The sequence below is a fragment of the Phalacrocorax aristotelis genome, chromosome 1, assembly GCF_949628215.1.
Source record: "Phalacrocorax aristotelis chromosome 1, bGulAri2.1, whole genome shotgun sequence".
NCBI classification, from domain to species: domain Eukaryota; kingdom Metazoa; phylum Chordata; class Aves; order Suliformes; family Phalacrocoracidae; genus Phalacrocorax; species Phalacrocorax aristotelis.
In genome coordinates, this window is record NC_134276.1 from 154550722 (window position 1) to 154566538 (window position 15817).

The 15817-nt window shown below is 42.1% G+C and overlaps 1 protein-coding gene across 5 annotated transcripts in view; it reads right to left on the reverse strand.

Moving 5' to 3' along the window:
• Window positions 1-3316: 3316 nt before the first annotated feature.
• CREB3L2 (cAMP responsive element binding protein 3 like 2) overlaps window positions 3317-15817 on the reverse strand; it is a 76716-nt gene continuing 64215 nt past the window's right edge. For all 5 annotated transcript variants that reach the window (XM_075116952.1, XM_075116941.1, XM_075116962.1 and 2 more), the window contains exons 7-12: window positions 14796-14854; window positions 13394-13462; window positions 6354-6453; window positions 5271-5397; window positions 4360-4585; window positions 3317-3419 (exon numbers count right to left, since the gene is read on the reverse strand). In XM_075116952.1, the coding sequence (XP_074973053.1) occupies window positions 3344-3419; window positions 4360-4585; window positions 5271-5397; window positions 6354-6453; window positions 13394-13462; window positions 14796-14854 (657 nt within the window). In that variant the 3' untranslated portion in view covers window positions 3317-3343. The remainder of the gene's footprint in view (window positions 3420-4359; window positions 4586-5270; window positions 5398-6353; window positions 6454-13393; window positions 13463-14795; window positions 14855-15817) is intronic.

A 15817-nucleotide genomic window follows, 5' to 3' on the forward strand; every position in this document is an offset into this window, starting at 1 on the left:
TATTTGGCCCCTAGTATCTAGCAGAGAAAACTGTTCTATTAAGGCCCCTGAAGAAAAATGATCAGAAAAATACTAAAGCAAACTAAAGGTTTTCCTTATTATAAAGAAGTAATATTTAATATAATAAATTCCCAAGCAGTGTGTGTGCTAGGTCGAGAGACTCCCCAAAAGAGTACCTAAAAATAACTTAAATGATTACACAAATTAAGATTATAGAAATAGATTATCAAACAGTTACAAGAAAATTGGTACTGCCATACTGGTTTGGATGAATTAGTTCAAAAGCCTGACCCAGACCGTGGCCAGTTAAAATGCTCCAGATGAAAACACGACTGTCTCCCAACCAGATTTGAACTGACATGCCCAAATTAAGCAAACAAAATGGCAAAGCTTCAGTGGTGACTAGCGCAGTAGGTTTTGGAGAGGGGACATTGTTTGGGTTTTGCAAAACTGTCTGTCCTTTAAGTATTGAGAAATAACTCAATTTCGGTTTTAATACAGTGAAGTCAGCTCTATCTGCAATGGCAGGTGATCCATTTAACTGATAATGGGCACAAGCTCAGGCAGAGCGTCCTCCTACTTATGCACAGTGCATAGTAATAATAATAATAATAATAATAATAATAATAGCAGTGTTGTGCTCAAGAGCTTAGGGCCTCTTTTGCAGAAGATTTAACCATTCAGTTGCTGTCAGAGGTGCTAAACCATGGGTGCTCTGAAAAAAAAGACCATTTAAGGAAGTTTCTAAGCTATGACCTTGCCCACTTACACTGCCCAGCTATACGGTAGTGGAAGGGTCAGTCCCAGTCTTCTCCTGTCACTTTGCTGACCTCATGTGGCTAAGCAATGCAGCCACCCCTTGTGGCACCCACCAGTGTTCGTTATTTCTGTGAAGCCTTAAATCATTGCCCAAAAAACCCCCATACAAGTGTCATTGGTGGATACTGGAATGATGCAGAGGACCCAGCAGGATCACTGTAAAGAGAAAGAGACTTTAGGGAGGAGACTGACCCATGCCAAGAAGGGAACACTTGCAAAACAGACTACAGCGGCATTTCTCCTCTCATTGCCACCAAAGGTAAAATAATAAAAAGGCACTTGCGTGGAAGAATAGGGCGTTACCTAGAAAGCATGTCTGCACACCAAAACTCATTACAACTTTGTGGAGTCTGGTACATGTTTCACTGTCACTAATGTGAAACACCACACTAAAATGGCACAGTGGAGACTGACCCACAGCCCGCTGGAGCCCACCAAACTCGTTCCATTAATTTAAATGAGTTTTGAGTCAGGCCTGAGAGCGGCAAAATAGGTTACCAAAGGAAGAAAGTCTAAGGAGAATGAAGAACAAGAAAGGAGCTGGTGTGGCAGCTGCTGTAATAAAATACAAATCCAGTATTTTACAAAATAGAATACTTGCAGGAAACATCTACTGTACATGGTAAAAAATTACTTGTAAGGCTACGTTAGTTTTTCCCTTATTTATCATTAGGAAAAAAAAAGAAAAAAGAGCTTCAAAAATGTTTATTCTTTTTTTTTAAATTGACAACTTCTGATGAACTGTAAAGTAGCTATACGCTAGCCTGCTGAATTACTATTTTCACATTAAATCCATCCTCAATGGAGTCTGAGCACCCTTCTGTAGTAACCGGGTAAAATGCAGCTCAAATCCTGGGCTAGGTTAGACTGTGCCACTCCAAGGACAAACTGCAAGAAGCACAGCTCGGGCAAAGGCGTGACCAGGGTACCAAAAGAGGGAAAACCCTTAAAGGCAACAGCTACATGGGATAAGGAGGAAACAATGCAGGGAGAAGAATACTGGACCAAGATCAGACCTGATTACTTCTCTTGGCTTTTCCACTGAGCCTGGGCCAGTTGCTTCACCTCCCTGTGCGCCCATCTCATCCCTCTTTTGCCTTGTCTGCTGCCTACATACTTAATTCCTCAGGTCAGGAGCTGTCTTGCCATACAGTTAATACAGTATCTACCACCTCCAGGCCTGAACTGTGCCTAGCTGGGCACAGTTATCCCTTATCTTTTCGGCCAAGCCATTGGTCTAAGATGACATCTCTGGAAAAGGAGATAAGAGAAAGATAAGACCCATGGCTTTATTTTAGGACAATTCAAGTTTTGGGGGGAAGGAATGGGTGTTCAGTGATATCTGTATGTCCGATTTCAGAGTTTGCCCAGACCACTTGGAGGGTTAGGGAAGCTCAATTCTCTTCATTGCAACTGCTTGAATAAAATTTTGCAAAGCTAATAAATACTATTTACAACAGTAACAGGGCGATGGCAAGGAAAGGAAAACAGGACAATCTGAGACCAGGTCTATGTAAGAAATTCCATCAATGCATCAATAAGCCAATAAATTAAATCCATATGGTCCTCTCAGGAGGCACTTCTGGTTTAAGCCTTACATTGATTTAGTTTGTTGGGAAGGAACTGATTTAAGCTAAACAGATTAGCCTTATGCAGACTAAAGGACATCCATCCAAAACATTGCGTACATTTAACAAAACCTGCTTTCTAAACAGATTTAGTTAAACTAGTGTAATTCTCCCACACAAAGTGTGACAAGACAGCAACTGATCTTTGCTTGAGTTCCACAAGGGTGGAAGCAGTAGGGAGGCCTACTAGGACTGTTTTCAACCCAGAGAGAAACATACCCAACTAAATGATAAAGGGGCTGGAGGGGAGAAGAGAGAAAGAGCTAGGCAAGGACAATTCAGCAGCATCATTGCCCATGCACCCCTCTCCTGCCTGTGCTGGTAACTCAACAGTATCAGGGCCCATTCTTGGCCCTTCAGCAGCAGACCGACCACACAACATGCTTCTGAATCCTGCCAAAAGGCTCAAGTGCTATAGACCAGTAGGCACGGAGCTGCGGATAGATTCTGAGCAGCATTATGCTGCATCTCCTCTTTCTCTCAATTCCCTCTCCCAAGAAACCTATCACCCACGTGCTCCCACCAGTTTTGCATATTCCACTCTTCTACAGAATGTCTTTGTGCTGAGATTAGGATGTGTGCATGCACGCACGCACGCACGCACACCCACCAGTCACCGGCACACTGCTGGCATCATCTGCCATCATAATTCAATCCTGCCCTTGCAGAATCAGACAGGAAAGGAATAAAAGCAAAGACAGGAACTGCGTGTGAAGTGTGGAAGGGAATTACAACGACAAGAGATCCCATCTGCAGTCACAGCCTCACCAGTCAATGCAGAAGTTGAACTCCCTCTCTTTTGTGCTTTGGTTCACTGAGGATGAAAAGTCAGGGGGACTTTGGCTGAAAATATGTGGGGAAGAGGGAAGTCAAGAAAAAAAGGCCTTTTTTTATTTTTAAGAGGTGGCATTGACTCTTCTATCTATTTCAATTATCTTCAGTGTTTCATTTCCTTCTAGTTCGGAGTTGACTCTGCAGGGAACAAAAAAAAACCAAAACAACAAAGGTTAATGCTAATAGTTAGTCATTTTTAAAAGCGCATATCCTGCTTGAATTGGGTCATGCTAAAAGGCACTCAGTATTTACCAAGCACTTGTCAGTTAGAGTATGGTAACACACTGAATTAGTCATCTCTTTGGCTCTAGGTAGAACTTTGACACAAGTGCTTAGAAGGCATGCTTGGGGTGATAGGGCTCATCCTAGTCCTCAGAATAGCATGCATCAAAACAATATCCCTCTCTCCACTGTTTGGTGGGCTTGCTACTGCTTGTTAGCAGAGACCGAGACCAGGGCCAACAGGACAGTGGCAGGACAAGAAAAGGTAGAGTGGAAAGAAAACTGCGAACATATATTTAAAACAGTGAATCTCTCTCTTTGCAGAGGCCCCAAAAACTTATATTTATGCTCAAAAAACCCCCCGAAGGAGCTCTGTGTTAAGTAGTTCAGATAACTTTACAGGTCTGTCTCTTAAGACTGAGTCCTGCAAGCTTTCCACAGCGATGCTTTAGAAAGATCACTGCTGCGAGAAGCCCCAGCTCTTCACACCCTAACCTCTTAGAAAGCCCAGTGAGTCACAGCCTCACACTCTCACCTAACTGGCAAAAGCTTATCCCTTTAGGAGACACAGAAGTAGGTGCCTGAAGAAGTGGGTAGGCACAACTAACAGGCTTACAGGGGTTTGGTTTCTGGCAGTAGCACTGAGTTTGGTACCCTTATTACTACAAAATTGTTGCAACCACTTCTCCAGAACAATAGTAACTTTGCCTATATGCTCTCCACATAGATACCAAACTCTTACTTCATGTTTCACAGTGCCCAGCATAGCTGAGGCCCTATTCTTACTGCTGCCCTCCAGGCACAAATAACAGTGATGCCAAACACCTGTATGACAAGCAGCCCACCCTGCACTCACCTGTGCTGCTGCAGGCCCAGCAGCACTGATTTCTCCAGCCTCGTCTCATTGGCTATTGTGAACTGCATGATATCATCCTGCTGTGTCCCTGGCACGGCTTCCAGGGACAGCGCTGTGTACTTGGAGGTGTCTGCTTGCCTGTCATTGCGATCTGCAAAGGAGATCGGGCTTGACGATTCCTCCAGTTGGTGAGGCTCTTCATAAATTAGCAGACTCCTTGACCTCACTGCGTACAAAGATAGAAGGCAAAAAGAGATGAAAATCAGGCAGCTCAAAGAACAGCACTGGTCATTTCAGGAAATGGAAACTGTCAGAGCAGAACTAAAGCTGCAAAGATCTTGCCTTTTCCTAGTGATTAACTGGTAATTTAATAGTTGAGGAAAGATACCACAGCAACGGACCAGGTAGGAATCAAAAAGCTCTGAATTATTCACAAAACAAGAACAAAATGAAACAATCACTTTGATAATGTATGTTGAAAGCAACTGGTTCATTACGGGTATACAATACTAACAGGTTCCCGCTCAGTTCTTGGACTTCGTTAATGCTGGCAAAGGACACACCAGGTGATATCAGTTGCATGTTTTAACAGTATGAACATTTGCTACCAAGTAGAAATCCTGCTACCTTTTACAGACCACTAGCTTTAGTTCCACAAACAGAAACAGAACTGCTTTAAACAGAAGTACCAAGCAGGCTAGTGGGGAAAGGCTTTGCCCATGTCTATTAAGTCTTACGCCATCAGAACAGCTTGCCAAGCTATTCTTTGAAAGACACCGGTATATCAAGGAACGGCCCACTAAGGAGCAGAAAAGCAAGAGGTGCTTGAGGACAGGGTTAGGGGTGGGGGTGGAAAACAAGTGCCGAAGCACAGCCAAGCAGGGAGCAAGACTGGAATAGTTGTCACTTACCAATGGAGTCTGTGTAGGACTCTGGAGAGGAATGCTGCCTGGGCAACACCATCTTTGTAGCAGAAGGATACGGTCCATAGCTCTGAGAGAAGCTGCCAAAAACTACTGCAAAGCACAGCACCACCATCTGGCAAAGGGAGGATGCAGAAAAGGTAAGTGCGCTGGCTGTCAGCCCACACGCATACATCAGAACTAAGAATCAACACAAAGCAGATCTGATACTTTTTCAGGACAAACCATCTGAGGCTATTTTCGTCACCAAATACAGTGTCCCTTATCAAAGGCACATACGTGATAAAAATTCAATATTTTATAGGGCAGATTTCAACACTGGAGTTTGTTTTTAATGTCTGCCGCCATTTTGGCCTGTAGCCTTATTTACTCCCAAAGTTGAACAACAGGCATGAGCACCATGAGTGTTTTACAGATGCTGTTGGGAATTTCCAAGGTTATTTCTGCTGCTGGCACCAGTCTTGCTTCAAAGTGACAGAGAGGCTGGCAGACTAGGAGAATAACTTAGGCCTTGAAAATTATTTCTAACAATTTATAGCACTAGTATAAAGGGAACTTGCTGGCTGAGTGTAAGGAGGGAAAAGGGGAAAGTTTCATTTTAATCCTTTTCTTATCCTAGCTACTATAATTGAAATAGGCCAGAGGTAGATTTACAGCCTTAGTCATATTTTTACTTGGATGAGCAAGTTTATTTTTATTGGTATCAAAAGAACTGGGTATCAAAGGTCACCCTCGTTTTCATTTAACAACTCTAGACACCATTTCTCACATACAATATTGTGAGAAATAATGAAACAGGTCACTCAGAGGAGCAGTGCTCCTTCTTTCATCACCGCAGCATCCAATCAAAAGCACAGGCCCAGTCGATCTCAACTGAATTTAACGCCTTCCCATAACCATTAATCTTCATCAGCCAGGTGTCTCACCTACCTCAAAATTGTCAAATTTTGAAGAGAAGTTTCCCAAGCTGAGAATTTGCAAGTGAGGGGCTTCACAGAACAAGGGATGTGCCTTTGAGGAGTGGAAAGAGATTCTCATTCCCCTACAATTTCCAGCTTTAGGAACACTCACCATAAGACAGGTCCCTGTCTGTGTGCTAGCTGCCTTACACGAACGGGACACTTTCCCGGCAACCATGGCTTGGAGTCTCTGCAACTGCTGCAGAAGTGTCCTGGAAAGCAAAGACAACAGACATGCACTGATCTACTTGCTGGTTAAACAGCTTTTTGCTTCAAATTCCACACCCGACAATAATACAGCATTTATGACAAGGTACAGATCATTAAAGTCCTCCCCTTGAAGGAATCAAGGAATGTTTTTAGTTTTACAAGACTTTTACATGTATTGGCACTAGACCTTTCAAAAATATATTTTGGCTTTCCCTCAACTGATGTCCCTGACAATTACTTCTTCAGCGCTTTCAGAAAGCTCTTATAAATGAAAACTGTATTTTCAGCATTTCTACAAGAAATAATTCCAGTAAGCATACAAACAGCTGAAACTGCTCTACATGCAAGAGACTAGATGCATATACAGCCCAGTTCTGTGTCACAAATTCAGCAGGAGTTTCACCATTATGTGAGAAGTGCATTATGTGAGAAGGTTTTTAAAAAGAAGGTCTTAAAGCTAGACATACGCATAGACTTCTCATAATTTTCTCATTAATAAAGCACTTCACTGCTATTTGCTAAATCATCCAGGAGTTGACAAAAATCACAGATGCTTGAAGTGGCTACTCTGACTGTGTCTTTCAGAGGTCCCAACCACAAAGAGGTCCCAACCACGATGGCAATTCTGTTCTGGTTGGAGTCAACAGTCCCAGACCAGGGGGGTGTTCTGTCTTTATGGCTGTTTTTCTTTTGCTGTGCCATCATCAATTAGTACACTTAGGACACTAGTAATTTACATGGGAAATTATCTCAAAGAATGATTGATACAGGGTTTTCACAGGGGTTTCAATTTTGTTTTCATTAAAGCTTTTTAACAGACAAGGAGTAATCCAAATACTTGCCCTTGACACAGTCAAATATAGTACAGTTTTGCATCAGGATCTTAACTTTGCTGTTTGTTTCCAATTTTACTTGTCATTTCTCCTGTAAGTCTCACAACCTATGGCGGAGGGTAACTCCCACAAAACTCCTGGCAACAGCTCTGGAGGCTGTGACATCAAACGGTAAAGCAAGAGGCAAGGTTAGGATGTCAGAGAAAATAGAAGGATTATTTTAAGATCAAACTGGCTAAAAGCTCATTGTAGGACAGACCCAGAGGTGCCTTCACAGCTCAATATACGCTTGTCTGCCTATTATTATAGGTTTTTTTAATCATCAGTGCTCATTGCTAATTAGGGTTTAATGAATTCAAGGACTTCAGGAATGCATTCTGAAATGAGCACAAGGAATGCTCACAGAACAGATTTATCTGGGCCAGCAGATCCTTCTCAACTTATTAAGGAAGGATGTCTTGCACACTCTTGAGTCCATGGTTTATTCTGAAAATGTTTAAAAAAAGAAAGTGATTCGTCTAATTCAGTCCTTTATTCACTATTAGAGAGACCACAGGCAGATTAAGAGATGAAAACATTGTCCATCACGTAAATGAGACCATCCTAATTCCCTGCTCCCTTCTGCATCTTTCCCCAGTTCCTCCTCCCATCCACTACATGGCACAGGGTTCATAAAGGCTTGCATACCTGATAGATTTTCCAGCACAGGACATGCTGCCTACAGTATTCCCACCATATGCCACCAGCTATGCTCTACAGCAATGCCTTTTTAACCCTGCAATTTCTGTGCTGTTACAGAAGTCTAAATTTTCCCCCATTTCAGGCCTGAGTCACTGGGCTCGACACAGAATAGCTCTGTGGAGTGAGAAGGAAGGAGCTCTCCTCCTCCCCCAGCTTGCGGGCTGGCAGCAGCAGCAGCCTTGAAATGCTGATCACTCTTGCCACTTTTTGTGGAGGCGTCAGTGAGAAAACAGCTAATGGCTGGTGAAGAAATCAACAGAGAAGAGGCAATTCTCCTCATTTTGCTCATCCCTGCCTTTTTCTGTCCAATTTAAAAAACCTGCTGGGCAGAGTGGGCCCAGAGAGCTGATTCCAAAACACTCTTTTTGGAAAGTATAAGTAGGCAGGTATTCTGAGGTCTCCTCTCCTATATACAGAGGAAGATTCATCACCCACCTTATTTACCATCTACTTTCATATAAAATGTCTTTCTCCACCAAGTCATTTATCTGTTTGAGCAGAGCTACTGTCATCTTCTCAGCAGACAAGGACTCAGTGTTGGGAGATGACAGGCTACAGGTGCACCTTCAAACTAAGAGCAAGACACAAGGCAAGAGCAAGAAACAAGTTTGTTCAGAGATGATACCAGTTTACCCTGTCACTGCCAAAATAAGGCATTCCTTGGTGCTTTTATTCTCTATTTGAATCTGGAATGGTAGAAGACTGGATTCTAAGGTCAAAAGGTCTCCTTTCCGATGCAAAAGCTGCCTTCATTGTTACTGGACAGCTGCAGGGATGATCTGGACTACAAGAGTGAAAAGGAGCAGCTCTGCTCTACAGACCAGGAACTTAGGTTAAATGAAGATGCTCCCTCTAAATCGCAGCAGGAAGGCCACAAATGCTCCTAGTGAAACACAATGCCTATGGCTATGTCCTAACAGGAGAAAATGCAATCCCAAGGCAGCATGCAGAAGGGGGTTTGCACCCATAGGGATTATTTTCACTGTGTCTGACACATTTCCCAATGATATTCAATTAGAGGGTCACCTCTGTAGGAGGTGTGAACGTGCTTTCACGCTTTTCTCTGCCAATAGAAGCACCTCATAGGAAAGCTGTAAAGTGACTGAAGACTCCTGCTTTCCCTTCCACACGCTGCCAGCAAATTCACTCTGCTTGTGATGTCTTGGGTTTTTTTTGTGCGTGCATCCACGTATTCGTCTTCAGAAAAGCCCCTTTCACTACCAAAGTAAGGAACAAGCCAAGGCTTCCCCTCTGCTTCCCGTGATGCTTCGATTAAAGAGATAAAATTTGTCACACCAGGACCTAGCCACCTGGGAGGCTTTCTCAATTCAGTGTTTATGTTTAAAATCCAGCATTGATTTAATCAAAGCAAGACAGCTTCTAGGGGACACCAAACACTGTTTATTTTGATCGAGATTTTTTAGAGAATTTATCTACTTTGTGAGGAACAAAAGCTAATTTTAGTAACGAGAGAGAAAAATTATTCTGTCTTCCAACCCTACATAGATTCCTTCTCTGCCTGCCCAATTTGTAGGAAAGAGAGCAAATCCCAAAGTAAGGTTTTCACTGAAAGACCAGAATACCTCAAAGCAGAAAAAAAATCCACAGTTTTTCCTCATTTGAATTACGAAGAAAAAATCCAGCAAATTTTCATCGAAGATGTTTCAGCATAAAAAACAGTGTCCTGCTGCTTTGAAAGCAAGGAGTTGCTCTAGGGCTGCCAAGCTTTGTCAACTATTATGAGGGTAGTCTAAAATGAAGTGCAAGAGATCTGACTGCAACTTAAGTAAAATGACTTTACCAGCCTCAGATAAAGGAACAGCCAAGCAAATCAGTGAAGTCTGGCAGCTTTGGTGCTAATAACCCTTGGTGGGTCAGACTGATATGCAACTTGATCTTTAGGTGACTGGGAGTTGTAACAATAGCTTGAGAAACAGAAGAACACCCCAATTGTATTTATAAAGTGCCTTTAAGGTGCCTGTCAGCGTGGAGTTCTACACAACTTGCTAGTCATTACTCTGTGGGAGCAACTCCAGAAGCTACTTGCATGCATTGTCCATGTGTGACATTCTCAACCATATGCTAATTGATCCTATGTCTAGCATTTCTCCATTTATAAATACAGACTCAACAGGAATAATAAACACAAGTATGTCTCATACATCATACACAGTACCAGATATTTCAATATTGTCTTTAAGCCCAAATAGCCATGGTTCCCACCTAGACAACATTGGTGTCAGAGACTGTATTCAACCCCACAGATCACTGGCAGTTTCTGCCTTCAGTCCCAGTGCCAAAACTTGAGTGGATCAAGCCTTCTTGGTCACTGGGACAAGTCAGTTCAATTCTTGGTGCCAGCTTCTTCTCACACCCTTTGCTTTCTAACACAGCCGTGCCCACATGTTCATATGCTTCTCAAACCAATGAGAGCCTGGCTTACTTGTAGCTACCAGACATAAGATATGCATCTAATAATGCGCTTCCTTAGTTTTGAGAAAATTGCCTAGAAAGGAACATGGATGGGTTTCTTTTAAGGGACTGAGTCACATAAAGTAGGAGAGGAAACATATGCTAGTGTTCTAATACTAAAGATGCCAAAAATGCTGCAGTCACCCACTCAGAGTAATAAGAATTAAAAACTCCCCTGCACCTTGATCGTCAGCTTCCTGCCTTGCCTTTTAACATGCATGAATGTCAAGGGAGATGTTTCTGCATAAACTTTTTTTGACCATGCTTGCACCTTTTACATTACATCTTTTCAGACCCAGAATTTCAGGCTAAGGCAGGCTCTAAGGGAAGATTCTTCTAAATTTTTTCATGTTACTGAATAATGTAGGAACATTTTTTACCAGAAGAAATTCTAGTTTTTCCATGGTTTAGAGCCAGATTTTGAAACACAAGCAGGGTTTCCCTGAAGTCTTAGGTATGTATCTGTGCAAATGTGTTCTATATCTAGAATAACATGCTCTAAAAAACTGATTGCACATACTGAAAGGAAACTCTGCTGTTCAACAGTTGTAGGTTTTGGAAATTACCCTTCAGTTCCTCTCAACTCCAGCCAGACCCTAAAAACATGATACTGACTGACAGCACATACATGTGCATGAACTTTTAGGTAAGTAGCTATAGCCCAATTTTCCAGCAAGGCAAAAAACCGACTTTGTCCTCATCTACACTTGAATACATGAACATATTTACACGTAAACACAGCGCTTCTTTTTCTGTTATATTTCTTCCACTCAAAGTTTTTCACAACAGAAGAACAGCTCTAATGTTTGTATATCTACTTTTAGATAATACATTCAACAACTCTTCATTTTTCACTGCATTGAACACTCAAAGTTGCAACTAAAGTCAATATGCCCAAAGCAGAGCCCCAGTTAAGTAAGATACATGTATGTATGACTGTGTGCTAGGTACTTTGAGAAATAAAGTCCTAAACATATAAATTCGGGCATCCAAGAATAAACTGACACTACATAATTTTGACCATCACTGCTTTGAACTTTGAATCCTGACTGTTCATAGGATATGGAAGTACCAGCTATAGGATGCTGTGAAGACAAGTTCTGAAACATTTGAACAGTTTCTAGAACCACATCAAGGCTCTGTACAAACACCAATGAGGAAACCAGACATTTTTAATTCGCCGTAGGAAGTGGATAATGTACATTAAACAAGGGCCTGGAAAGATTCTCTGAATGAGACAGTTGCACGGTTATAGAGTAAATAAGAAAAGTGGCTTTTTGGGGTTAAGGTGAAAAAAACCCATAATGTGACAATTTACGTCCAGGCTTGATGAAAGCAGGCACTTTTACAAATTTCTCAGTACTTCAATTTGAAGCCTTAACAGATTTTAAATACAGTTTGTATCTGAATAGCCAAAACAGCATTGCCATGAATGACAAGAATTTCTGTGCAGAGGGTCAGGAACTTCTGCTTCTCTGCAGGAGATTACAAATCAATATCAATGCTATTGCAGAGGGAAGAAAACAATGCAACTGATCCTGCATGACCAAAGTATGAAGGATTTGGAGATAATATCACTTAGCTAAATATTTTTAGAGCACTTAGCATGAGGGGATTAAGGTCATCAAAGAGTAGAGAAGATGCTAAAGATCTTTTCCAAAGGACAGACAATATCAACAAAGCTGTTCTCATGACCGCATCTGCAACAACTCAGATGAAAACAGCTGGCCAAATTTAGCTGAACTGGGGAGAACAACTCTAGGCTTGACAATGTGTTGTCCCCGAGTGGTTCATCCACAGCTGTACCCTTCCTTAGAGCAGCTGGCTTCAGCACTTCCTGAGAGAGAAAACCCTACTCTGCACCTACAGAACAATTCCTCTCCTTGTATGTAAAACCCCAGAGGAAGATACAAGAGGCACAGGAATGGCTTGGCTCTCTTCAAACAAGCAGCAGATGTCTTCATGCATGAGCAGTGTGTGGGAGACACTCTGCAGCAAATTATGGTCCTACAGGGTCTGGCTCCATGAAATTAGAGATTGGATCTGGAGATTGGAAACAACACATGCAACTCAATTAGCAATACACTGATTGCCAGACAGGGCCATTTTCTGTGACCATGGTTCTTACCTTCAAAACCCAGCACTTCATGTTCAAGGGTAATATTCAAACATCACTACAAATGCCTCTAACTAGAAGGTGTGAACAGCGGGCTTATCTAGTACCTACTCATCGGAATTTGCCATCAGAGAATACACTGAGCATAAAGCCATGACTGACACTCTACTCTCAGCTAACATCTGATTAAAAGCTCAGCTATTTAACACTTTGTGCCATGTGTCCTTTGAGAAAGCCACCACTGAGTCACACATTTCTTCAGAAATGAAGAAACAAGAAATTGATTTTCTCCCTCCAAATGAAGGAAATTTTGGGGTGTGAGGTGATTAGAAGGGTGCACAATAATTGCAATGGCATCTGGTAGTCCAGAAGGAACTAATAATGACTCTTGAGCTTTAGCACTGTAATTTCTGGAAGCGTCATGTTCCAGGTCAAGGTCTCCTGTCAAAAGTCCTTCACTAAATAAATACAATTTGGTGAGTTGGGCTGTAGTTTTTTGTTTGTTATGTATCACTAATTATGTTTCCTTGGGCAGTGGAAGAACTCAAAGAGTGCTAAAAGGTTTCTCAAGCATACCACAGGCTAGGGAGACAGTTTAAGACCTGATGTCAAAGCCTTACATCACACTGTAGTCACAATAACTGGCCGTCCTCATCTCCCTTTGACATTAATCACATCAGATTAGGCATTGTTCACATTTTAATTGATCTTAACTTCTAGATTTTCACTTTTCACTGTAATAACATGCTACGGTTTTGTTTTATTCCCTTCATACCTCACCTGTTAGTATTCTCCAGGACTTCAACCTTCTTACGCAGCTCATTATTTTCATTTGAACAGGTCTCAACTCTGGAGACAGCATGAGGAAAAGAAAGAGGAAAGTAAAAAAATCAGTCATTTATTAAAGAGATTGTAAAACAAACCAAACTTGCTTTCACAGAGAACTCTATGACCTACGAACTCTAGTCATAACCTTTAATCATACTTCATAGTGTAAAAGACATTGCAAAAGATACCATAAGATAACGGCTTACAGTGCTCAACTACATCCCAGTAGGTGCAGCTCATTCAGCTGCACCTTTTTGCCCCTTGAAATCGCAACGGCAAAGACCCTGCTCAAAACTTCTCTGTGCATCAGGCCATGGGACAGATACTTCAGAAGTAACAGAGCATGCTGTTATTTATGTTGTTAGCAAGTACTTTGTGTAAAGGTGCTCCTTAGCATTTCATTGCTACAGTAAGGCACCAAGCAATTTCGCAAATGCCATGCTTCTGAAATCAGATCCTCGAATTTCAAGTTTATGGAAGCTAATAAGCAAGGAGATCAATTCCCAAGAGAGTGCTCATTTCCACACTGCCCCTGGAAACCCCCTAAAGGTGATTATCATGTTACATGCCACATAAGAGTCCAAGTGAAAATACGGGACTCCTAAAAAGACAAACATGACCATCTGGAATAGCTTCAAGAAGGAAAAAGGTAAAGGTAAATAGCTTTGATATCTGTATGCACAGGGTGGAACTTCATAAGAGTAAGTCTGAGAAAGCGAGACTCAGCTATAAAGAGGTAAGAAGGGAAAAAGAAAATTACATCAAGGATATCACCAAAGATGGTATAAGGGGTTTAACAGATCCATCTGGTGAAGGGCCTAAGAGAAATATTAGAATACTTCTCTCTTGGAAGAAAGATTAATTTGGGATATAAATCACTAACTGGGGGTTTGGCTCCTTCTCACTAAGGGAAGTTGCTGGGTCACATGCTGTTTTCCTGAGTCCTGCTTATATTCCCAGGCAGTCTTGACTCACCCACTTCCTATTTCTGTCTCCATCTGCACTAGGAGACAGAATATATACACTGTGACTCCACCTTTCCCTGGACACCACCTACCCACTAGGCCAACAGAGTTGCATGAGGGGGAGGCCAAGAGCAGATGGATCTTGCCTTATTTAAAGTTTAAAGTCTTTGTCAGCATGTTAGCAACGTGTTGCAGGTAGACACAGTTATGAATGCAGCACCCCAGCACACATACGAGCAGAAGCCAAAAGAAGGGCCTTTTCTCAGTCACAACCACGAGATGGCAGCTGGCACTCTGCACGAAACAGGCCCAGCATCAACAGCTGGATCCCTTCCCAGCCAGCAACTAGTGTTATTGGCCTGCTTGAAACAGGAAGGGGGCTGGCTTACTTTTTTTCCAGACTGTCCATGTATTCTTTCTTTTTTCTTCTGCTTTCCTGGGCAGAGATCTAAGGGAAAAGGAAGAAAAACAACAAATATTTGCATAGAAAAAAAAAAGCATCAGAGATGAATTAAAAAACTGGTAAAAAGCCCTGACATTATTAGATTCAAGCCTCCGTGCTGTTCTCATTTCTATTCCTGGCAAGCAAAGCACTAACTTGGTCTGTTTCCACATCCTGAAGCAAGACAAGCAAGACTGCTCCTCTCAGTAGTAGGAAAAATATCATTCCCTGCTCTTACAGAACTAACCTGAAAAAGTAAATCAGATTCATCTGGAGAGAATACCCCTAGGACAGATACTAAAAGATGATCCCAGGACAATGCCCGGCATCTGGGAGAAGAAAAGCTCATGCACGCATTAGAAAGTAGCTTTGTAGAAAAAGACTTGAGCGTCCTGAGGACATAGGTCAGCAATGTGCCCCTGTAGCAAAGGTGGCCAACCAGATCTGGGTCTACATTAACAAGATTGTAGCTAGCAGGTCAAGGGAAGTGGTTCTTCCCCTCTGTTCAGCACCTGCAAGACCACTGTTGAGTACAGCATACAGTTGGTGGCTCTGAAATAAGTACTTTGGATGTACAGAAGCAAGTCCAGAGGAGGGCCGCTGCTATAGTAAGTGTGCTGGAGCACATGACATATCAGAGAAGGCAGAGAAAGCCCGGTTTGTTCAGATTTAAGGAGAGAAGGCTAAGGAGGGAATCCTATTGCTGTCTTCAACTACCTTGTGTAGTGAAGGTGATGTCAGAGCCTTCTCAGAGGTGTACAGCAAAATGGCAAAAGGCATCAAATACAAGTTGCAACAAGGGAAATTCCAATTAGATGTTAAGAATTCTATTTATTTGTTTTTAGCACAAGAGTGGCTTAATATGGGAACAGGTTGCCCAGAGATGCTGGGGACTCTCCACCCTCTGAAGCAGTAAAACATAGCTGGACAAATCCCTGAGCAACTTGATCTAAGCTGACCCTGCTTTCA